At 39.1% G+C, this 25,835-nt stretch overlaps 1 protein-coding gene and 1 long non-coding RNA gene across 15 annotated transcripts in view; one reads left to right on the forward strand and one right to left on the reverse strand.

The window, feature by feature from the left end:
* Window positions 1-24,532, forward strand: LOC309342625. Of its 5 annotated transcripts, XR_014156927.1 has the most exons (4): window positions 1,760-1,979; window positions 5,274-5,334; window positions 20,139-20,186; window positions 24,202-24,532. It is a non-coding gene; the product is annotated as an uncharacterized lncRNA (long non-coding RNA). The 5 variants fall into 5 exon arrangements; XR_014156924.1 differs by lacking the exons at window positions 1,760-1,979; window positions 20,139-20,186; window positions 24,202-24,532 and adding exons at window positions 1-79; window positions 10,029-12,541; XR_014156925.1 differs by lacking the exons at window positions 1,760-1,979; window positions 20,139-20,186; window positions 24,202-24,532 and adding exons at window positions 363-526; window positions 10,029-12,541.
* PTPRE (protein tyrosine phosphatase receptor type E) overlaps window positions 15,206-25,835 on the reverse strand; it is a 149,780-nt gene continuing 139,150 nt past the window's right edge. For all 10 annotated transcript variants that reach the window (XM_081863230.1, XM_081863229.1, XM_081863226.1 and 7 more), the window contains 8 exons: window positions 25,537-25,686; window positions 23,992-24,085; window positions 23,682-23,758; window positions 21,893-22,027; window positions 20,212-20,337; window positions 19,787-19,938; window positions 18,586-18,721; window positions 15,206-17,724 (listed from right to left, as the gene is read on the reverse strand). In XM_081863230.1, the coding sequence (XP_081719356.1) occupies window positions 17,650-17,724; window positions 18,586-18,721; window positions 19,787-19,938; window positions 20,212-20,337; window positions 21,893-22,027; window positions 23,682-23,758; window positions 23,992-24,085; window positions 25,537-25,686 (945 nt within the window). In that variant the 3' untranslated portion in view covers window positions 15,206-17,649. The remainder of the gene's footprint in view (window positions 17,725-18,585; window positions 18,722-19,786; window positions 19,939-20,211; window positions 20,338-21,892; window positions 22,028-23,681; window positions 23,759-23,991; window positions 24,086-25,536; window positions 25,687-25,835) is intronic.

The following is a 25,835-nucleotide window of genomic DNA, read 5'->3' on the forward strand; positions in this document are numbered from 1 at the left end:
CTAACTCCTCACTTAATTCAAATCCCCGCTCTGATGTCGTCACTTCCGTAGTGCCGGCGTAAAATTCTCCTCACTCCAGGTCGGTATCTCTCCGCCACGCAAAACTTTGCCGCCTTTTCTTTTAACTTTGTTGTCCCCTGCCCTGGAAGAACGGTAAAATATAATAATGTTCTTTACCCCACCACCACTCCCACACTGAACTGAGCTTTTTGGGAGGCGTGGCGGGGGGGGAGAGCGGGCTGTGTGGGGACTACTTCTGAATGGCTTCCGCGGAAGCATAAATATGGCGCAACGTTTTATCAGATTTACTTTTTAAAACGACGCGCGGTGGGTTCTGATTGGAGAACGCGGGATGACGCGAGCAGGAAAAACGATCCAATGGGGAACCCAGAAGGCCGTTCAATTTTTAACAGACAGTAAGAAGAAGCGCCGAGCGCGTTTAGGTTCCTTCGCTTCTCGCGCCAAGCGACGGAGACGGGAAAAGGGCTCCCGCTTAGGGGACAGCCGTAATGCCGCTTACCTGCGAGTAAGCGCCTCTGAACTCAAGTCTTCTCAATGGGCGTGCTTCTGAGGGTGCCGTCCCTCCTCTCTTCTGAGGCGCTGCTTAAAAATAGCACAACAGGGTGGATATAATGACAACTTTTGAGTGCTTATGAAGTAGCTGAAGAACTTCCAAGTACAATGATTGAATTTTAAGAAAAAGAAATTTTAGTGTTTTGTTGGAAGCCGCCCAGAGTGGCTGGGGAAACCCAGCCGGATGGGCGGGATATAAGTAATAAATAATAATAATAATAATAATAATAATAATAATAATAATAATAATATTCTCCCCCCTACACTATTTTCTTTTTCTGAAAATGGAAAGACTTGCCAGGTGCAGACACGTCCCCTAAATTAATGGAGGATGGGGGGGGGGCACCCTCGTGACTACACAGGACAGGGGTGTGGAAACTTGAATGAAATATTGGGGGGCCCAAGCAAGCCTCGCTCAGCACATGACGCGGGCACGCACATGCCCATCAACTGGGGGGTGGGGCTCAAATGTTTTACGCGGGGAGAAGGACCCCTCGGTCCCTAGGAGTTGGATCCTATGATCAGTGGCGTAGCGTGGGGGTGCAGGGGGGGGCCGGCCGCACTGGGCGCAACATCTAGGGGTTAGGGTTAGGGGGCGCAAATCCATGGGTTAGGGGGCACAAATTACTTGCCTTGCCCCGGGTGCTGACAACCCACGCTACGCCACTGCCTATGATACAGGATCTGGCAATTGCAGTTCCACACAAGTAACTCAAGTTCTCCAGTTTAGCGTCTCTTTTGTAGGCAGCCAGTCCCAAGCCCATGCAACTGCTAGAGCTTGCTTTTCACCATCCCAACTCCCATCTCTGAAAAACCCTTTCTCCTATGCAGTCCCACTGTACACCTGCTCTCATCTTCACCCCCATGTCCGTGCCTCCCCCCCAATTTTTTCTGCAAGATCGCTGCAGTGGTGAACTCCTTCTGCAGCTTTTCAGTTATACGTAAATGACGCGTAAGGAACAATTAGTTACTTTTACTTACAAAGAGATACGTCTAAAACATACCTGGTTTATTTCAAAAACATATTTGAAATTTTAGCTCAGAAAGAAGAGTACGTATAAATACATTCTACATTTATAAAGAAATGATTTCTACATTTATGCAACAGGGGATGCATGGGAGTCTTCTGAATTTCTAAAGGTAGGAGTTACTCTCGAGCATTATATTTGGCATTTAACAGAATCCTTCCTGCTACCGTCAAATACCGGTGCTTAATATAATTACAGTATTTTCCTGTGCCTTTGTGTGCTGGTTTGACTTTTTCTTTTCTGTTTTCTTTCCTTTTTCTTTTACTAAGTAGCCTCTTGTTTCCCTGGACAATATATGAATGGGAAGTGAATGGGAAGTTGACTCCTTTGTTACTTAGTTTCAATATTTATCTAGATTGGGAAGCTCCTTCTGATGCAGTAAGTGAAAGTGGTGCTGAAAGAAAAAGTATTTTATAAATAGCATACTCGTAAGCTTTCCACCAAAATAGAAGAAATGTCCATCTCAAAAGAGTCTTAATGCAAAAATTTTTGTTTCTTAGTTTCTGGTCCAAGGAGTAGGGCCTCTTGAACCTTTAGGCTGGCTGTTCTAATTTCATCACATTTCTATTTTTAATATGAGCAAAATCTTGTGAGTTAGCTTGTTGAGTTTGAGAAGGTTAAATTCAGTTGATGGATGTTGTGTATATTTTGGGCGCTTGCTAATAAAATATCTGTTCTAAGTTGCTACATCAAATCTGGAACTTCATGCAGAACCAGGAGTGAAATACATTGCAAAAAAGTACTATGGAATATTTGAGGACTCCACATCCTTTCTGTCTCTCAAATGAGGCAGTTGAGGAATGCAAAAGGGGTAAGTTTCAGGATAACAAGAAGGGAGAAAACACTGAAAGGGGTGGGGGGGAGTGGCTGCTTTAAACCTTCCACCCCTAATTTACTAAAATTTCTGCTGGTGTTTAAAGTTACCATTTTCTTCCCAGTTTCCTCCATCTCTGCTTTACTCAAACTTCCACCACTTTAAACCACTGCTTTCTGCCTCTCAGTGTGCCTCCCTTCCTCACTCCCATGCTGCTGTTGTGCAGCTTGCCTTCACATTTGCTCCTCTATCCTGCCCTGACTTCATTCAAATCCAGGTTTGTGATGTGGCAGTGCAAGCCTCCAGTGGGGGCTGTTTGATAACATTCTTACATTTATATTATATACAGAGAAACCAATCCTCCCTCCCAATTAGGCTTCCTGGAGCAGGGTTTCTCCCCAACCCCTCAATCTGAATAAAACCTGCAGTCATTTTGATTTCATATCTGTATCGTCTTACATTAGTCTTGCCTGAGCTGCTTCCACTTCCACTTTCCATTATGTCATCAGATTCAAAAAAGTGGAAAAGTGAATATCAAAAGCAGATGAGGAAAACTGCTTTAAAATTTAAAAGGTGACTGAGATAGTTATAGATTCTAAACTCTATACACACGAATGAAACAAAATGAGTATGTGCAGTGTATGTGTAGACCTACATGTCTTTGAGTGTTGAGGAGAGAAAACAGGATACTCCACCCATGGCCAATAATGTGTATCTGAAGAAGTGTGCATGCACACGAAAGCTCATACCTAGAACTAACTCAGTTGGTCTTTAAGGTGCTACTGGAAGGAATTTTTTTATTTTATTTTGTTTTGACCATGGCAGACCAACACGGCTACCTATCTGTAAATGTATAATATTGTACACTTTTTACACAGAAAACTGTATGCATGGTCTGCACAAGTGCTGTTTTCCCTCCCATGTGCCGTATGCCATTTTTTTTCTGCCTATTTAATTAAGGGTACCTGGGAGTAAACCCCCCACTAAACTCAATAGGACTTATAAGGAACTTCCTTGCCTCGCCTCACCCTCACTCCAGACATTTTGAGTACTTCAGTCATGTGAAATCTAGTAATTTCTAATGTGGTATTGCGATAAGGCTATTTTTTTCAGGGGAGGGCGTTGATATAGCTGCTTGCCAAGGGCACAAGGGACCCTATGCACACCTCTGGGTGTTTGTATATTGGTGATTTAGTAAGGAGGTGATATATGTGTAGATTATATATATTTTTGTGTAAAAGTAGTTGATACTGAAAATTAATAGCATATACATTGCAATTTATATGCTGCATATTAACTTACTTCCAGTAGTTTGCCTTGGTAGAATATATGGTCTAGTATCAAGTTAATAAAGTTTTTGCGAGCAGAATATATACACAAAGGAAGCAAAGCCTCGGCAAGGTCATACATTCTTTTCTGCTGCAGGGCATAACATTTTAATATTTAGATCTTTCAAAAAGCAAAATCTCTTGACATTTGTGCTTTGCTTTTGTAATTTTTATAGTTTGCCTCATTTGCTGTTTTCATGTGGCTATGATGTTTAGTCACTTCAAATGTGTTGTAGTTCAGTGTAAACAGCTTTGTTAATGTTAGCTTCGCTTTGGAATTAAATTACTCTGAAGTGGCAAAGCTACTGGCACGATCCAGCTTAGGCCATCCTGACTCCATTTACTTGGGAGTAAGCTAAGCCCCACTGAATCCAGTTCCCATTGGACTAACCTCTGACTAAACATGGTTAGATTGCAGTGTAAATTTGCCATTAGATTGCAATATGTAAAGTTTGAGTAGTCAACTTAGTAAAACCTGGTTATTTTCAAAATAGTATAACATTTCAGTCCCAGTTATACAGATACAACATTCTGAAGTTACTACTGTGTCATGTGCATGGGTATAATTGAGTAAATAGCTGACAATGTACATCATTTTATCTTGATAGACTTGCTCTTTAACATGCTTTTGGAAGTTGCACCTTTGAGCCAGTTATAAGGGACATCACAGTAGGATATTTTATTTTATTCATTGCATTTCTATTCCATCTTTTTCTCCAAGGAGCTCAAGGTGACATACATGGTTCTCCTCCTCCTCATTTAATACCCACAGCAACCCTATGTAGTAGGTTTTACTGAGAGGCAGTGACTGACCCAAGGTCACTTTGTGAGCTTCATGGCTGAGTGGGGATACGAGCCCTGGTCTCCCAGATCCTAGTCCAACCACTCCAGCATGTAGGAAGAAATCATTCTGACCATACAATTGTAATTATCTGAATTATATTTTCAGTATCTCAAGATACTTGCTGCATAGGAGTGCACTCAAAAGAAAGGATTTTCTGCAGAAATAATGCTGCAAAGTAACTTCACTATAGTTTTACTGTAATAAAAAAAGAAAGATACCAAGCCTTTAGCACACATTCAGGATTTTTTACCAGCATGTTAAGACTTACAGATAAGTGAACCAAGTTTATAAGGAGAGATACCACTAATGCCAGTGTGGTTAATGAGGAGAGTAAAGGAAAGCGATTGGAGAAGGCTTCATTCAGAAAAATACTTCCTTTTTATTTTTATTTGCTACTTTTTTGTTCTCATTTGGCAAAGGGAGCACAGCCCTTGCAGGGGGGGGGGAATGCAAACAATAAGGGATTTAAAAAAGAATTTGAGGAGCAAATTCCAGAAACATTAAAACCAACAATAAAAAGAGGTAAAAAAAAATGGAGACCAGCTACGGAGGCAGTCCTCTTATGGATCAGTAACTGGTTAAAGAACAGGAAGAAGTGACCAAGAAAAGCTTCTCAGAAGAGTCCCCTGAGTTTTTGAACTTTTGCTGCTTTTCATGAAGTAATGAAGGTCACCTTCCCTTCACAGGAATAAATGGACAGTTCTCCCAATGGAGTGATGTAGAAAGCCAAGTCCCCCAAGATTCTTGGTAAGACTCCACTTTTGAACTTGTTCATAAATAACCTGGGGTTAGGGGTGAGCAGTGAGGTCACCAGATTTGCTGTGGCCACCAAATTGTTCAGGTTTGTAAGAAGAAAAATTGATTTGCGAATTAGCTACAAGAGGATCTATCCAGACTGGGTTAGTGGGAATTAAAATGGCCAGTGCAATAAATGCAAACAATTCTAAAGTGATGTACATTGCTGGGGGAGTCCTAACTTTTCATATATGCGTTTATGGGGTCTGAAATGGCAGTGACTTATGAGGAACGAGATCTTAGCTTAATGAAAATGTTGAGCCAGTGTGTGACAGGGTTTGAAAATAAAACTGTCAATATCATAATGCTGTTACACAAATCTATGGTAGGAGTCATTCTGCAAAGAAACAAAAGATTGTTGTAACTTTAAGAACTGTTTCTGTGAGTTCGTGGTGTGGTTTTCTAGACTGATTAGGTACAGCTGGTGATGAGTACAAAAGGAGAAGTTGCAGTTTGCATTTGCCTGCAAAAGAGAACACCCACATGCTTTGTGTTTGTAAGGTTGTAAATAAAAACTGAGTATTTTACACCTGTCTTGTGGTTCTGTTGTCTGCTGCCAGGAAGATACAGCTCCAATAATCTATGGTGACTGCACTGGAATACTGTGTTGAGCTGGAAAAGGATATTGTTGAGCTGGAAGGTAACCAAAGGATATTGTTGAGGAGGTAACCAAAATGATCAGAGAGCTGGAACAAGATTACAACATTTGGAACTTTTTAGTTTAGAAAAAGGTATTGTGGAGCATGATAGAGTTGTATAAAATTATGCATGATGTGCAGAAACTGGTAAGAGCAAGGGTTTTCAACCTGGTCCCCACCGCCCACTAGTGGGCATTTCTGGATTCTAGGTGGGCGGTAGGGGTTCTATGGAACAAGCTGAATCCTCCTTCCATCGAGCACTGGTGGGTGGTAAGGAAATTTTACCATCAAGAAAGATGCATTAGTGGGCAGTAGGTATAAAAAGGTTGACTACCCCTGGGTTAGAGAGAAGTATCTATCCTTCTCACATGTACTAGAACCTGGGCCATCCACCAAACTAGAATGCTGAAAGATTTAGGACGAACAAAAGGAACTATGTCACACAGCACATGATTAGACTATGGAATTCATGATTGCAAGATGTAGTGTTGGCCATCAACTTGGATAGCTTGAAAAGGACACTGGACAAATGTATGGAGTAAGAGCTATCATGACTGTATTACTTCCACTGTCAAAAGCAGTATGCTTCTAGGACTTCCGGGTTAGCGCCTCCGGCAATTGCGGAGCTCCTCCGATCGGGAGGAACCGGCTCCGTGAAAAACAGGGTCTGACCGCCACAGCGAAGGCGGAGACCCTTAGAAATCACAGACGGAAGAAGTCTGTGAACCTGGGATTCGGCTGGCACCTTCTGTGCCCCCCTACTCGTGGGGAGACCCGGTATCGGGAATCCGGAGCGACGTGGGGTGAGAGGTGCGGTGCTTTGAATCGACCGCTTATTTCACAGAGCGAAGCCGCATTGCTGCTGTCAGAGAGCGCTGACTTTTTTCCTGTGGACAATTGGATTTTAAACAACAACCCGTGAGTAGAACGGGAAATTGAGCTCTTAAATAATTTAATTTGGCACCGAACGGGGAAGGTTCAAACAGGAAGTCCACCTTCCCTTTCTGTAAATAGACTGAAGCAAAGTAGTTGTTAACTAAGGTTTTGGAAAGTCTTACGTAAAGGATTAAAACTCCACTGATTGAAACTATTAATTTTGACCAAGTGAACTTGCAGGAGAAGGTGAAAAATTAAAAATCGAAGCATCATGTCTCTGAACCTGGGAATGGTTTGCAAAAAGTCCATCGACAGTAAACAGGACAAATTTGACAGCTAGCTTTAAAAGAAAGACATTGTTTCTATTGTCTGCTTCTGCACTTAAAAAGAAGAAAAAGTAACTGGAAACTGTTACTAATTTACTTTTGGAATTGTGCTGGAAAGGATTGATACAAATGGAGACTGTCTTCCTCTAGAGGGAGTTTTGGGACATTGTTACAAGAGTGCAGCTGGGAAATTGGTCTTAAAATAAAGACTGTGAGAAACTAGTTCTGACCTTGAACATCTTAAGAATGTCGGCAAAGGAAGAAGTAGCGTCTGTACTGAATAGGACAATCTATCTGTTGGGAAAGCTGCATAAACAGATAGATGTCATGGCTACTAATATTGATATTTTGGGAACAAAAGTGGGCATCGGCATAGAAGTCGACAAGAACCCGGCACAAGAATCTTTCTTAACTGAACAAATTGATGAATTAGAGAAGGAGAAAGTTGCTGTTGTTGAGTATAAAGCAAAACAAGGGGGAGCCTTAACCCTAAAGAGGCAAATGGAGGATTACAACTTGAGGCCTTATATGACTGTAATTAGGAGAAGCCAGTTTTTGAAGATGGGTGCCTGGCCTGATCTGGAAAAGGAAAGGTGGAGAGATCCCCTTATGCAGGGATCAAATGACTTTTGGAATATGAATTTGAGCCAGGAGGAGATTGGAGCTTTTGGGGCCTTTGGACTTGGAAGAATTGTGAAACAAGATTTGGAATACTTTATGGGCCCTAGCTTTAACTATGGAAATCTGGCAGACCTGTGAAGAAGGAATATAAGCATCGTTGGGTTGGAGCTCCCCCAAGATCTGCTTTTTAGCACCAAAGATTATCAAGAAGATCGGCAGAAAGGAAGTGAAGAAGAGTTAAGAGCCTTGGATATAAGATCTCCAGGTTGATGGATGCTGGGAGGTTGATGGAACTGAGGGCAGGGGCCGATACCGGGGAGGAGAGACTGTGGAAGAAAATTGGAATTTAAAGTGTATATATGGAGATTTAAAAAAAAAATTAATGAGAGATGGAAAAATCGTGGAATGAAATTTTTATGACCCAAGGGGAAATGTCTTAAGAGATTAAGTTCAAATATATTAGTTTTAATGAGAAATAAGATTAAACAAAGTAAAAATGGATGATTAATTGGTGAAAGAAGAGAATGTTAAATTACAGTATATTAAGATAAATTATTAGGATAAAAACAAAGATGAAGGATTTGCTGAAATATCTAACTGAACCAGAATACAAAGAGGGGAGGTGTGAGGAGGTCAAGGAAATAAGCTAAAGAAAGAAAGTTATGTAAAGGTTTGATTTGTTCTTTTTTATTGTATGCATTTTTTCCCCTTTTTTGTCTGTTTTCCTTTTTTTATCTTTTTTCTTTGATGTGACTTGTTTTTATGTATTGTTTTGCTTTCTTTTTTGGTTTAATTGGGTGTTTTTCTGTTGTTATTTTTTATTACTCATGTAACCTTTAAAATTTTAATAAAAATCTATTAAAACAAAACACAAAAGCAGTATGCTTCTGCATATTAGTTGCTGTTGTGCTCCTGTCCTTCTCAAAGACTTCCCACATGAAACCATAGCTGGTTGCCCACTATGAGTACAGGGTGCTGGACTAGAATGGAGTTGGTCTAATCTTATTTTATTAAGAACTCTGTGTGTTTTCACTTTTGAGAAAGATGGGTCTGCACATTTTCTAGCTAAGGACAGTTACTGGCATAAGCTATAGCCATTTATTTTTTCATTCTAGATATCTAGATAGTGTAATCTGAATGCCAGTATTTGAGGAAGGTATGTTTTATCAGTAACTATTTATTTCTATTTGTAAGACACAAATCAAAAGCTCAGAGACATGATTCTTGCATGCATTTATGAATATGCTTTATAAGAAGCTCATATAAAATTAAGATTTAAAATCCTTTCAAATAATTAATCTATCTATCTTTTAGATGATAAAAGTGCAAAGTGTAGCAAATTACCTGGGGAAACAGAACTCCAAAACATCAAGATATTTTATTTGATATAAAAATGGTAACAAATTGTCGAGATTTTTTTCTTTCAACTGCCCTTCTCCCACAAGAGTTCTGTGTTTTACTGTATTAGATCAAATATAATATAGAATATTACTTTTACTAATGTATTCTTTTTAAATACACTATTATCAAAGCCACAGAGGATGTTCAGAAAACAGACTACAAATCTCATAATGAGGTCTGCCACTGCAGTTTCAAATAAAACTATATAGCCTGGGTAGTCTTGGGAATGATCCCGAGAAAGTCACTTATAATCCAGCTACAGTGGTCTTTGTTTACATGTGAGTTCTGGCAAAGTGAATAGATGTATGCTAGACTGGATAATTAAAAAAGCTGTCAACTTACAGGTTTTCAATATTCAGAATCAGAGTTCTAAAAACAAGATCTCAACAGGGCCAAAATAGATTGGAAACATTTTAAATTCTTCCAAGTTCTAAGCACTGACATCCCATGTAGTCAATTTTATAAGCTTTTTTCCATAGTCTGTGGCATTAGGTTACCAAGAATTAAACAAGGAACTGTCAGAAATGAAGAACTTGCTCATGGAAATTCACAAGTAGTTTTCTCATGGTGATGGCAGATCTGGATTTCAGTTATGTGAGACACAGTTATCTACTGCTTGGCGACTGAGAGGATTTATATTTTTTAAAAAAAAAATCTTCCAAAATAGTTGATTCTTCAAAAACTACAAGCAATGGGCTCTGATTGATAGCTGCTATATGTTAACCTCACAACAGGGATGTAATTGAAAATTGTAACTTTGTGACGTGTGTGTGTGTTTTCATAGAATTCAGACACTCTTTTACAATGGCAATGAGTAGCTATCTACCTCCCATCAGAAAACCCCCCAGCAAACAGGGTTCTACCAACTTAAAGCATGATGAAGGTAATATGCACTGTAAGAATTTCTGGAACTTATTGGGTGGAGATCTTACAGCAGGATCCTATTAGTGAAAGTAACATTGGACAACTGTGGATGGCCTCAAGGCAGGACATTTAGGAACATTTGGTAAATAAAAATACCATAGAATGGTTTTGATATGAATAAAGAAATTGTTAGCCCAAATAAATGGTTCTGTCCAGTTTTAATGCTCCAATGAAATCTAATCTAATTAGATTATATCTAATCAGGATACAATATTCTCCACATAGCTGAGATATCAGTGGTGTGTGCCTTTGCATTATAGAAAATAGTACCCTACTAAATCCAGAGTGGTGACTGAAGCAAACTAGGACATGGTCTACACATAAAGCAACATGAGGGTAGATAGAATGTTGAGGAAGGAGACAGGATGAAACCATGTTAAACTATCCATGGACACCCCAGATTTGAATGCTCCAGCATATTAAAACACCCTGCAAGCAAAAGCAGCATTACCAGGAAGAATGGTTCTAGCACAGCTTGTTCCCAGTTGTTTTCTACTCATGAAGGAGTTTTGAACATAGGGGAGCATTATAAATGTGACCACCTATTTGCAGTCTGAAGTGGAACACTGCATGTAACACAGGCAGCACAGAGAGGAGTAAGGGAGAGGACATACTGTCCAGACATTGCTGGATTCCTTTTGTACTTCCTTCAAAGGAAAGATGTTTTAAAACGAACGTATCATTCTCTTTCAGAAATCTAATATATGCAACAGAACCATCTCTCTTGGCACACACAAAAGTGCACCATGTCCTTTTTATGCCATTCCCCATCACCACCATGTTTCTGCTCCTGCAGTCCAGTCTAACCCTCTCAAATCCGTTTTGATGCATGTGTAGACAAGGTCTAAAATGCCTGCCATGGCTATATTTGTTTCAAGTAGACCAAAATGTACTGCCCAGGAAGATTACATTTACTTTTGTATAATCCATTGGAACAACTGAGAATAATGATTACTTTTATTCAGATTACTTAGAATAAATAAGCGTGTTCTGGTTGAGAAGATAAATTGCTGTTGCAAATTAATGTTAGATGTATAATGCTTCATTTTTAACTCTCTTTTTTTGTCAGAACAGTGCTCTGAGTCAAATAGCTAGAGTTTTTAAAGTTCTGGGAAGTAATTTAAGTAAGGGATTTTATGTCCTTTGCACTATTGCTGTATTTAGTTTAAATGAGCAAATAGTAGAGGAATGAAATTAAGAGATTTAAAGAAAGAAATGCAGCCTGAAAATAAAAATGAAACCTTGTTCTTGCATCAGAATTATTAGATCTTGCGATTTGCATATACAAATAATTCAGCAACATTCACTGGCATTATAAATACAGCAAGATCAAATTATAAATGTAATAAAAGAAAATATCACTGTATAATACATACATATATTATAAAGATCTTGACATAAATTAAATATAGTTTTGCATATACAGAATAAGGTTCAGTAGCAACATACTAAAAATGATACTGTGTAATGAAAACATTTTCAAATGCTGGAAACAAAGATGTTCAAATTCCTTTAAAAACCAATTCATAAAAGTCATTTTCAAAACACTAATCAATACAGCAGGCATTCTTCTGTTGGGCCTGATTAACCCAAGCCATTAAGTATCTACTTAGTACAAGATTTCAAAACTTGCTTGCTTTCCACACTGAGTTGTCTGCCAAGAACTATGTTGTGTGTTGCAGGGAATTCTGGAGTGCATTGTGTCACATTCTTAAATTTGCGTAGTGAGAGTAGCTGGCCCCTATACAGAGCACATATGTCCCACAGCACCAGGGCTGTTTCCAGGATTCTTTGGACCCCATGCAAGAGATAGCAGGAGGCCTGAACACGCAGAGGAGAGATGCAGAAATGTGCACACACAGAGATACACATCCACATCAAATACAAGAGAGTGCACACTTCATGCATTCAGAAGAGTACATGAGAGTTCAAATTGTGTAGGGTCACAGGGACGCAATGCTGCCCCTGCCCCCAGTAACCCTCTGCATGCTTCCTACTCCCACAAAGGTCTGCAGGGAATTTCTGAATGCAGCTAGAATATTGCTGCAGATATTTCTGCTCAAACCTTAGGAGAGGAGAGAGTGGAGATGGCACACATGAGGATACTGGAGGAGGGGCTGGTGCACACACTCCTGGACTGTTTCAAGCTCAGGTGTTCTTTTGAATGCATGAGCAGGGCTTCCTCCAGTATCTTCTTTTGCTCCTAAGCTCCATGCAGAGGGCTAGCTGGCTGACTAAATGGGGCGTGCGGATGGGCTGGCTCTAACAGCAGATGAGTCGGGGGCACAGAGCCTGCGCTGCCTGATATAGCATCCACTACTGGTAACATGGGAGACCTCAAGTGGACCAGGCAAACTGTGAGCTTAGGCTCTCCCAACTTCTGCAACAGTGCAGAGTTAATCCTGAACGTTGTGGCTAATTGTGGGCTCTGCAAATCCTGTGACAATCAGGGGAGCAAGGAATCCAAGTACAGTATAGAATGGAAACACCTTGGCTGTCATACAGGCAACAGAAGGTCAAGACCAGAGCCTTCCTTTCCCCACACAGCTACATTTTCCCACACACATTAACTATTTGCATGCCTGTGTGCACACTGCTCTTGTTGTTTTTAAAGCATTTTTATGTATATAAACTATTAGAGGGGGCCCTGCCAGATCTTGCTAGTCCCTGGTGCCAGGCCTACAAAGGACATGTCTCCTCCGCTGCTGTATTCTGCAGGAAAATATCAGTAACAAGTGATAAGATGCCTTTTGGTTAGCTAAGTTACAGTTCTTTATCTTGTTGTTAGTCCTTGCAAGGCATTAAAAAAGCAGATGCAATAAAGGGAGTGCTGGCCTGCTCCCTCCATGCATTGGAGGGCAAAGATCTGTAGCCAGGACGCTGCTGCATTAGTGTTAGCTCTCCATGTGATTCAGGACGCTGATTGTGCAAGGTTCTAAATCACACTGGATCTGCATGCATATAACAGACATCCAGCTTCATGGAGGGTGAAGCTGGGGAGTTAACACGCTCATGCCCTCTCCTCACACAAGTATAATCGCATGAGGGTTTTAACACACAAATAGGGCTATTGTTGATTCCCTGATAAATTGATAAGGAACCCTGGGTTTCTAGAAACATACTTCAAAATAAACTGCTTTAACAATATTACTATTTGTGCACTGTTTCTGAGTTAAGCATGTACTTAAGAGCTTTGGCAATCAATGTCCACTGTCACACAAGACAATAAGTTGAATCACATAGTGACTAGATATGCAGATCAGAACATATAAATTTCTAATCACTGTTTGGCATTTATTAATGCAATCTCATGCAATGTAAAAAAATTTAAGTGTGGAAACCCATAAATATGTTTGTTATACCATTGTACGAAGTATCACAGTCTTATTTGACTAAACACCTTGAAGTGAAAAACAAGCTTTCTAAAGTTGCAATTCACCAACCTCATAAAACAGATTAGTTGTGATTAAGTGATTTGGCTGGGTTTAGCACAGTATTTCCTCAACTGTGGCATGTCTTGTCGTCACCAAATGGGAGAACCTAGTAGAACTAGATCGTCTGAAGGGAATCCAACAAAGCCACAGAGAAGGTTTTGTGCTTCAGATTACTTCAGAGAATTTAATCCCACGGAATTATCTGAAACTGTTGAGTATAGAAATTATTCCACATTGGGGGGGAAAGCTGCTCATTTGGCTCCATTTTAAGTGCACTCATATTAGTATTACCAAAATGAGCCTCACCCCAAGTATTCTGGCTTCACTTGGGTAAGTATAAGAAAAGTTAAAACATCCTTACTTCATTAATGGATTCCGCTATGTGCATTTCTGGCCCACATCTTACTTTTTAAATATTGCTTTACAGAACAAGCAACAAATTAAGAGAGCTCTGGATGCTATTAGAAATATTATCTAATAATTGCTTCCTTCCACCAAGGCAGGATTTTTCTCTACATCTGGAAATGACTTTGTTTGGATAATTTAAAAAGGAACAACTGCAATGCTTTCCCTTAAGCAGATTTCACAGTTACAGCTATGGTTGCTGGTCAGAGGTCAAGGAAGGGGTACTGGACCAGATACTAAGAGAAGCAAGGAATTCCAGAGTCATGGATGAGGGAACAGCAGCTATCTATGCTATTCTAGGTTTACTGAAAGCTAGGAAGTGGGAAATTAGAAGATGGAGACTAAATTGGTAACTGTAAAGACTATTTTTGTGTTATCAAGCTAAATAAAATACTTTGGCTAAGTGCAGAGAGGCCATTCATCAAGGAGCCAAGAAAACTGAGGGGACATATTCACCAGGACACCAAAAATGCCTAAAGGTGTTACTACTATCCAGTAGTCAAAAACTCAATACCAGGACTAGCACATGTCTCTATTGTAACAAAAATAGAGATATTAGGAAGAATATGATTATGGTTTTGTCATACCTAAATAAAAACCCCAGTATTTTGAAAACAGCAGTTTACACACAATTTGTACTGCATTAGAAAGTGTCTGACACTCTTAAGGCTGTTGGAAGCAGCTTCTAAAGTGGTGGGTAGAAACAGTGGTTTTAAAAAAACCTATCTTCATCTATTAATGTGCTCACAGATTTGGATCCATAGTGTATTGGACTGTTCATTCCTCACATTTTGGAGTTTGGATTTCCAAAATTATTATGATAGAAAGCTTATTTTACATTCAACTCTTAACCAAATAATGGTGTTTGCTTTGGGGCTTAGAGAGCTTAACATCAATCAACTCTTACAATAAATTCTATTCATTAAGTGCATAACAACTGTACATATACATATAAATTTACAGAAGTGCATTACTGGGAAGACACAAGCAATAAAATGGCAGTGATTTAAAAACAGTGTGCTTATAGACTAACCTGAACTGTTTTCAATTAAAAGTCGGTAAGTAAAAGACTCATGTGGACACCTTGCAATCCTCTGAATTGCTAAAAGTATCCACCTTTCTTCCAGTCATGTATTAAAATGAACATCGATTAAAATAATGCAGGAGCTGAAATGTAATGACCAGGTTAAAGTCTACATAGTTGTCAATAAGGCTTTCCTTGTTGTATTAAAAAAAACACCAAACAACAAGCCCAAACTATTGCATATTAGACATTTATATACAAATTATTCTTTTGTACTTGTGCTCTTTAATTTATGCCTTCTAAAAAGATGGGAGCAATAGATATAAAATGTACTGTGTGTTTTGTCATTTTTCTCCAAAGCTAGTTTTGTCCAGACAATGACATTGCCACATAGGGCTTTATATATTGTCACAGCCATTACAGTAAAACCCCTAGGAAGCAACCCATCATACAAGTCAGTTCAAAACATATGGGTTTTGTGCCCTAACAGTAAATGGTTTGTTGTGCACCAACAGCCCAAACCCAAATTTTGTGGGCACTCCTACATGTCCATACTTCATTGGCTACACTACTGGGATAGTTCTGTATACTTACAATAAGGGAGAAAATTGTGAAATCATAGGTCATATAGGAGGTCTGAAAGCATACTGGCATTGAGGAGTACCACACCATTTGTAGGGACACAATTCAGGACACTGTTCATTCCCATTAAGTACCACCGACACTAAAGGAGCACAAGTGTTTTTATCTGTGTCCTTAATTGAACACTACCAGTATTCTAAGGACTTGGAAGTAAATGTCTTGACTTCAGTAGATGCTATTCCCTGATTCAACTAAAGATTTGTCATGACTATACTCCATTGACATCAGTGAGGCAAGTTTGCCACTATGTAATTACTGAAGTTGTGTTGCTTTCAGTCGTGCTTAGCCATAACTATCTTAAGCTAGATTGTTTTAAATTGAAAGTATATGTTTTCCTTTATATATTTGCTTTCTATCTGGCAATATACCTTTTTGTGATAGCAAGAACAGAACCTCTTTCTTTTCAAAATACAAAATAGTTTCAAAATATTGATTAATTAACTTACATTAAATATGTTACTTTATGCTAATATTTCTTTTTTAAAAATTATATCAGGTTAAATAACTTAAGGTGATCTTTTAAGATTATTTAACTGAATTCACCGAACTCAGTATTTGCATTATGGTGCTAAGTTACAGCTTGCAATTATAACAGAACTATCTAGAGAATCTTGTATTCAAAAATAATTATACGTTTTATGTTTTTTGCTAAGGTTCAGAATCTTAGACAGTTGCTTGTGGAGGATTCATGTACCATTATATATAATCCACTGAATGAGTTGTGCTTAACAGGAAGAATGCTTAAAAAATACCAAAAAAAGCAAACATATATAACCTGGCTATTGAACGTTAAGATTAATAGTTGTAAAATATTAACCAACTTTCTAGAGCACCTCAAATAGTGTCATCCACAGTCAGCAGTTCACATTAGCATCAATAGGTTTACAAGTGGAGCAAGGTGCTGATGAACATAAAAGCATCAAAACAGCGCCACAACCAAAAAAAAGAATACTCTGCAAATACTGAGATGAATGCAACAAGCAAATGCATATGGTCTTGGGTGGCAACACTCATTTCAGTGGGGTGTACACAGTGTTTCCTAGTAGCATGTGGCCATTGTGTGGAACTTGCTCTAAGAGAAATAATTGTTATGTGCATGGATTTGGATCCAGCCTGTTTACTCTTATTCCTCTGCTTTATAAACACGGGTTATTTTATAAGTCATCTTAAAAAGTAAAAAGTAAAAGGCAGAATTTCATAGATGTTCAGGGAAAAATATGGGTATGATCCAGCCAAAACCAAGCATTTTTGAAGTCCCATTAATGAATTTTAAAAGTATTTATTTCCTGTTCTTCGAAGGACTCCCATCCAAGGGGCAGATCAGATCCATACACACTTAGCTTCAGCAGTGCTGCAGCATCAAGTGCTCCCAGGCCATTAACTGGACTCCAAATCCTATTAACTTCAATGGGAAAAATTTAAGCATAAGCTTAATACACCCACTGAAATCAGTGGGTATTGAATATGCCTAATATAGGCTGGATTGTGCCCTATATTCATAATAGTTTATACTGTGATATATTGTACACGGCCATCTGTTATGCAAAACTTTAAAGATCACCTTGATCCAGCTTGGGGAACTAGATACACAGACACAGCCTTTGCACATATATCCCCAGCAGAATGGGGTGTCCCACATGCAAAAGTATGCGAGATGTGCAGCTCCCCTATTTTATGTGCTGAAGCTGCACATGTTGAGCATTTCAAAACAATAGCAGTCCTGCTGTTTGGGAGGGAACGTGGGACTCTGGAATCAAACAGGTTCTTCAGTGTTTTTTTGAAACGGTTCTGCGCATGCTCCTTTGGATCAGAGAATAAAAGTCTTGAATAATTTATACATCTAAGGAGGCATTCCAAGCAAGCCAAACATGGTAGTATGTACATTTAGAGTTTTTAAAAAGTCAATGGAAATAAATTAACATGATTTACAAATCTCTGTACAGATGATTAAATTAATAATAATAAGGCAGGAGTTTTCACTTGAAATTGGCATAATCAGAAAATATGTCAATGAAATCTTGTACCACTTTGTAGCAGAATTCATACTGTTCCTGAAAAGAGAAGAAGAAGACATTTACTCTGATGAAAATTTCTCTGAATCATAACAATTCCAGTGAAGCATGTTTAACTCTAAACTGGAGCATAATCATATGTAGCCTATCTCAAAGACAACATTTTTAATTTCTTATCCTGTTAAAACACTTTCTTTTTTGCAGGTTGTAGCATAATTAATTTTAAAATATAACGAAAACAACAACAGCAGTTGGTTCACTGAGAAAGCAGACTTTGAATGAGAGGTGGACAGTGAGCCCAATGGGACCATTTAAAATAACCATAAATCCTGTCAGGAGTCACTGACAAATCAAGAAGTTTCCCATTTACTTTTTCATTTTAATTAGTTTTAGCCTGCCTCTCAGGGTGGGGGAGCCATCAAAAGACAGCTAAAATGGCTATATTCTGATACCAGGACACATATGTAAGCCTGACTATTGCTATTGTTTTTAAAACAACTGTGAGAGGCAAGCAGAGCACAAATAACCAGCTCTAATTAATCTGCCCCTTATATACAGGGAGGCCACCCTTGCCGTAATTCCTTGATTGCAAAAGTATGCAATAATATTTGGATCTTGCCACTGCTATTAGCAGTTCAGAGGACCAGCTGTACACCCCTCTCCCCCGCCCCCCAAAATCCAAGATACCCTATAGCACTGTGCAGAGGCTGTTCAGCAGTTTCAAAAGTTGTTGTGGTGTGGCTTTGCAGGTAGGGTTAGCTCCTAGTACTGAGAGAACACGACTAAGCATTGGCACTACATGTATTTGTGAACACCCAAGTCCTGTGTTGTGGCACTTTGCTCAAATACCAACATCCTATTATCCTTTTGACAAATATTTTTGTGGTTAAAACAACATACCAGTGTTTGCACCATATGTGGTCTTTGCAGTCGTAAACTCTTCACAGCTTGAAATACATCTAAGAGCCCCTCAGCTTTGACTCGCTCCAGAATATTGCTGAGTGCAATGAATGTACCTGTTCTTCCAGCTCCAGCACTATAATACATATATATTTTTTCCCTTTAACAAGTTATATTATCAAATCCATATTCAATACAATGAAAATACACCCTGAATTGATTCCCTGCTACTGAGAAGAATTCCTGCATTGCCTCACTGTTCTTTCCAAGGACTGGCAGAAGCAGAATAAATTATGCCAATTTGCTTAATATAAACATTTTCATGCAGATAATGGAATTTAGTTCTACTAGCCAAGGAAAACTTTCTTGAAATATAAACTGACATCTAAATTTTTCAACCAGCCAAGCTTAATCTTCAATAACTTTATGTGCATAACAATATATAAATATAGTTCCTAGCACTTCTGGAAACTCTTCAAAACATCCTTGTCTCACCAGCCAGAGCCTGACTATCACTATGTGACTGACTGCTGTGCATTACACATTAAAGCTAATGTAATGTATGAATTATAGTTCTAGCTAATAAGAAATTGGGCTTCAAAATCATGAACACAGTTTATCCAACAAAAGCAGATCTCCATAGCTGACATCTTATGACAATAGGTGACTGGTAGGTGAGTGTAGTTTGCCCAAAATGGTCTTGCAGCCCAAATTCAGAAGCCAGGCAGACCTAATTAGGCCCATGGCCAAGAGGTTCCCCATTGCTGATCACTTTATGTAATATCACTTTATTTAATATCACTTTATCACTTCAGGAAAGTGATATTAAAGCCTTGCTGACAAATGCCCCATTTCTGATAACTGAGTATCTTGTCATAGTTGTCCATTCCCTCTTAAACTCCCAGAGTGCAGAAAATCGTTTCAAGGCTACTAGATTGGTAACAGGGACTGGGCATTACAATCAGGTCGTGCAGGCACTTTGATAACTGCAATGACACCTGGTCAATTTCTGGGGTCTGTGTATTTTAAATGTGTATGTTTTTTATAGAAAATTATTGTCTTTTTTAAAAAAAAGTTGTAAATATATTTTTACATTTTTGTAAATATTTGTCATGGAAATATTGATGGGCAGAATAGAAATATTGCAAACTTACAAACAAGCAAAGGAGTATAGAGCAAAATAAAATACAAAACTATTTACCTGCAGTGCACTGTAATGGGGTGGTTTCCTGTCTGCTGTTGCTGCTTTTGGACAGCTGCAATGAGGTCAATCATTCCCTTCCCTTCAGCAGGAATTCCAATTTCAGGCCATCCATGAAAATGAAACTGTCGGACAAGTCTGCCCAGCTTCTCCTGGTCATTCAAAGGCAAGAAAACCACAAATTCAATGCAGCTTCAAGAGTGGAACGGAACACTGGAAGCCATCCACAGACTATAGGATGGCTATCTATAGGAACCTTTTCATATATGGTCAATGTAAATTAATCATGTGATTTATATAAGGTAAGAGGATTTTAATGAATAATCTAAATTGAGCTAAATTTACATTTCAGTTGGCTTTAAGCAACCCTGAAGTTCAGAAAACCACAGCGGACACAAACGTATTTAAAATGTTATCATTAATACCTGATTGTGCATAATCAGGAAGTCCCTGACGCTTATGGCATCAGCCAGTGAGTCACTCTTTATCTCGATGGTAATCTCTCCATAAGTAACAGATCCCTCTGATGGCCAGTACTGAAAACATTTTTCCTGTAACATTGAGAGAAGAAAAGGAATGAATGCTGCCTCCAGAACTTCTTGGTTGAAGTATATTCATGCAGATACAGCACTGGTTCCTCAAAAACATTATTAAGAACTAGTTCCTGTCTCCTTCCCCTTCCTCCAATCGCACATTACATATGATACAGAATAACCATTTAATGCCCCTGTATCTGAGTACTGAACAGAAGAAGAAAAATACAGGAAGTTCTGCATTCTCCATGTTTTAGTTGATGCCTATTTTCTATAGGCAATTGATATTATACAAGCATATGCTTGACATGCAATACTTCTGTACTTTGGGAGACAAATAAAAAGTTTTTCAAAAGGGAAAAAGTTAGAAAGACACATTAAAAACATTCATGAATCATATGACAACACAAGTTGCTTTTGTAATGATTTCAGCAACGCTTGAAACGGGTAACACTGTAAAACCCATTATATCTCACCTTAAGTTAAGAAATGTCGTTTGATGCTACGCCAAACATGCAGACTTCTTGCTACCATGCAGCATAGCTGTCAACGTTTCCCTTTTTTAAAGGGAAATTCCCTTATTCCGAATAGGATTCCTCGCAAGAAAAGGGAAAATTTGACAGCTACGCCATGCAATTGCTGACACTCAGTGCGGTCCAGAGGAAATTAAGTAAGCACTATCAAGCTCCACTGACATCTTAGCACTCAGTTGAGCACGCTTAATTACCATTGATTTCCCAATTGACTTGATTATGTCTAACTTTCCCTAGAATTGTGACGATTTTTGTCTGAATTTTCACTACTGAGGATCATCAAGCCAGGTTAGATACAATTTGCGTGAAGCTGTGTGCATCAGGAACCATGCTACTACATGTCTCATTCCTAGCCTGAAAATCTTTGTCAAGAGCAAAGCATTTTTTTAAAAAAAGTGGGGTGAGGAAGAACAACAAAACACTACAGTGACACCACACAGTCCCCAGGCTGCACAGCACTCTGCTGCTAAACACTGCTGGGCTTTGCTCAGGTTTGGTGGTATGAAGAAGAAGAGTTTGGATTTGAAATCCCGCTTTATCACTACCCGAAGGAGTCTTAAAGCAGCTAACATTCTCCTTTCCCGTCCTCCCCCACAACAACACTCTGTGAGGTGAGTGGGGCTGAGAGACTTCAGAGAACTGTGACTATCCTAAGGTCACCCAGCAGCTGCGTGTGGAGGAGCAGAGATGCGAACTCGGTTCACCAGATTACGAGTCCACCACTCTTAACCACTACACCACACTGGCTCTTACAAGCATATTTGTGGCTAATTATAGGCTACCGTATTTTTCGCCCTATAGGACGCACTTTTTCCCCTCCAAAAATGAAGGGGAAATGTGGGTGCGTCCTATGGGGTGAATACAGGCTTTCGCTGAAGCCTGGAGAGCGAGAGGCTCTCGCTCTCCAGGCTTCAGGAAGCTCTGCGCGACCCTCTGGAGCCCGGCGCCAATGTCCTGAAGAAAAACTTCATTTCCTCATCACACTTTACGCTACTCATAACAAAACATGTTTTTTTTTTTATTGGGCAAAGTGGTTATACCTGCTCCCTTTCGAGAACTTCGGTGAGCATTACAATTGTGTGGCATTTCCATTCCCACACCATTCGCCAGAAGTCTTCCACAGTGTGAGGAAGAGGTCCTTGTGTTGCAATGAAGTAATCCTTTTGGCGATAGCCCTTCACAGTAAAAAAAGACATACATGCAACGATTACCTGATGCCTCAGTGATTTCAAATTTTTAACTCCAGGCAATCTTAAAGTGATTCTAGACTAACTAGAAATATCAGAACAAACAATTCTTTTCAGAAAGCTCCAGAATGAGCCACAAATCCAGAAAACTGTAGCTAGTCCCTTACATACAATGGAAGGATAGGAAAACCAGTTCAGGAATAGAAAAACACTTAAGATTTGTATTGTATTGTATTGTATTGTATTGTATTGTATTGTATTGTATACTAGTAGTACAACATTTATATCCTGCCTTTCCTCCAAGGAGGTCAAAGTGGTACACATGGTTCTCCCTCTCTCCATTTTATCCTTAAAACAACCCTGTGAGGTAGAATAGGATAGGCAGAGAGGCAGTGGTTGCCCAGGTTGCCCAGTGAGTTTCATGGCTGAGTGAAGATTTAGACCCTTATCGCCCAGGCCCTAGTCTAACTCTCTAACCCAGGGGTCAGCAACCTTTTTCAGCAGGGGGGCGGTCTACTGTCCCTCAGACCTTGTGGGGGGCCGGACTATATTTTGGAAAAAAATAATGAACGAATTCCTATGCCCCACAAATAACCCAGAGATGCATTTTAAATAAAAGAACACATTCTACTCATGTAAAAACATGCTGATTCCTGGACCGTCCGCGGGCCAGATTGAGAAGGCAATTGGGCCACATCCGGCCCATGGGCCTTAGGTTGCCTACCCCTGCTCTAATCCCTATACCACACCAGCTGCCATTCATGATCTGAATTCAGGCAATAATCTCAGGTGGCTGCCTCATGTGGACGTGATGAACTGATACTCCACCTGGCCTCCTGGCTGCCAAGTCAGCCCTGAAGAAGCCTTGCATGGTTGGGTTTACTGCTGCCACCCATGTGAGACTTCTGTGAAGCCTCTGAGAAAGGGCAAATGGGGTCCTTCAGAGTGAGAGTGGGAGCCAGGTGCCTCTCACCACCCACCTCCTGCGAGACAGACCTTCATGCAAGCCCTGTAGGCGCACGCACACACACACGCACCACAAGAGAGAAATAATATATATGATTTATAAAGCCAATGGACAATCCAGCAAGTGTCTGAAAATGTAATTAGGTGGCACTGGAAAGACTGGGAATATAGCTGGGTTCTGTAACTGACATTAAGCTTCCCTCGAGGACTGTATTAAATATTAGAAAATAAAATAAAAATCTAAGGGTCAAGAGAAAAAAGTTGGCCGTGTGTATAGCGAGATGAACCCTATGACTGAGACCATGAAGGAGTAAATGCTGTTCAGGCAGCAGAACTGTATTTGGAAGAAGTGGAGAAGAGGAAAATTCTTATTTGATAGCTAGAAAATGCTTCACTGCAGGTGGGGACCTCAATATCTGTTTTCTCTTAAGGAACAAGGAGAGCAGGGAGGTTTGTCTCTCTCTGTTGACATTTTAAGTGCAAAGCCATACTTTTTATGATGTTGATAATTTGATTCTTTTTGAAAATTCTCAAGTTACTCTTCAATATAGCTCATGTGGTAATGATAAAAGCACACGTGCAACCATGTTGCCTGCTAGTCGAAAACAAAGTTGATTGCTGAAAAGACTTGTAAAAATCGGTACTACACATATTCCACATACACAGAAACACTTACGTCTATGAAGGAAGCATTGATATAATCCGTATACTCCTGACCTCTTTTCATTGAAAGAATCACTCTGTTAAAGTCATCTAAAATACAAAAACACCACATATTAGGTTTCTTAGAATACTTAGCATTTTATAGTCAATAATACAATAAAGCTATGAAGCTTCAGGCTTTCGTAGAATCAAGTTTACGATATATCTTTGTACTTCAGCCTAGCAGTGCCACCTGCTGTTGAATGTGTAACATAACCGTACACTACTAATTTGGATTAATAAAAGTATTTCGGTTTTTACAAAGAGGAAAATTAATATCTTACATGGGATGATTTGGATAACTCTGGCTTTCTTCATATTTGCGGGCAGATTACCAGTTCTCATGTTTTCTTTCATTATTCGAACATTTGTTAATTTCTACAGCAAAAAGAGAGATTGGGCTAGGACTTTGTAGATTACTGTATAAAAACACAGAATACCAAAAATGCCTAACAGATACACATCAAAATTTCATGATATTCTGTTCCTTTGAGAGATTGCTAGTTGATTCGCCTAATTCCAAACCACATAAACCTTCATCTGTGTTCTTTTATGTTACACCTATATGGAAAGCAATTTTTTAAAACCTGGAAACTAAGACACACTGCTTTTGTTTTCTGCAGGCAAGGTAGGTAGCTAGAAAGAGTGTTTTATAGGGGCTGGATATGTACATTTCAATTTCTAGTAGCTTGTGTATATTACTTGTTTCTAGGTTAGATTACTGCAATGTGTTATACGTGGGGCTGCCTCTGAAGACAGTTCGGAAACTTCAGCTGCTGTGAAATTCAGCTGCCAAGTTTTCACTGGGGCAAGAGAAGCTGAGCATATAGCTGCCAATTAGTTTCTGGGCCCATTTTAAAGTGTTGGTGCTGACCTATGAAGCCTTAAGCGGTTCAGGACCTCAATACCTTAAGGACCGCCTCTCCCTATGAGGACCTACCCAGACCCTGCGTTTGGAGGGCCTTTTCTTTGTCCCTCCCCTCCCCAAAAGGTTCAGAGGCTGACAACATGAGAACAGGCCTTTTTTGTGGTGGCTCCCCATTTGTGAAATGCTCTCCCCAGAGAGGCTTGCTTGTTGCCATCGTTACATGTCTTTAGGTACCAGGCAAAAACATTCTTCTTTACCCAAGCCTTTGGCCATTAAATATTCTATGGCTTTTTAAATGTGGAGAGACTGTTATGACAATTTTTATGTGGTTTTTTATTGTTTTTTTTACAATGCTATGTAAGTTATGTTTTTAATATTGTACACTGCCCTGGGATCTTTGGATAAAGCATGGTATATTAAATTAAAGTAAAGTAAGTTAAAAAAATAAAGGTAGTATGTACATATGAAACAATAAGCATTACACACAGAATCATGGAATTGTAAAGTTGGAAGAGATCCTTTGGGTCATCTAGTTCAATCTCCTGCAATACAGGAAAGCTGAACATTGATGTTATAATTTACCACAAATGTATGTATGAATGTAACATTAAAAAAAACTTCCAAATGTAGAAGGGACAATTACTTTTGTTCATATTTGCAAATTCAGCAGATCTCAAAATGCAAAAGAATGGGTTGAACTACAGTTAAGTCAAGAAAGTATAGCTGGTGTTAGCCTTAAAACATAACTTCACTATATTCATAACTCCAGACATATTATATATGCTATGCATAATATGACTATTATCACCAAATTCTAATTCAGGTGAAGTTTCTTTATCTAAAAAAATACCCAACCCCAACCCAATACTCTAAGAGGATTAACCTTTTAAAAATCAGAGTAAGAAACTATTTCTTTTAAGTGTGAGCCTGAAATCTTTGTAAAATTTTATTTAATACTTACTTTAAACTCTTCTTCTAGCCCTAGTTTGACAAGATTTGGTGCTGCATTGTGCGATGGCTGCAGGTGCTTTTCTAAGGAGGACACATCTAGTTCTGTGTCACCATAGAGGTAGTATTCAAGTAAGGCTTGATAAATGAAGGAATACTGCATCTGTAAAGAACGTAAGCCATTTTATAAGCCAGGACACTTTAAATATTACTAATCGCATATAATATATGATATGAATAACCTCAAGCTATCTCATACACTTTTATACAGTAGTCAGAAATGTACCTGTTGCCTTTACGAGTGGTAGGTAA

Source organism: Podarcis erhardii, assembly GCF_964252035.2.
Source record: "Podarcis erhardii genome assembly, chromosome: 5".
Lineage (NCBI taxonomy): Eukaryota > Metazoa > Chordata > Lepidosauria > Squamata > Lacertidae > Podarcis > Podarcis erhardii.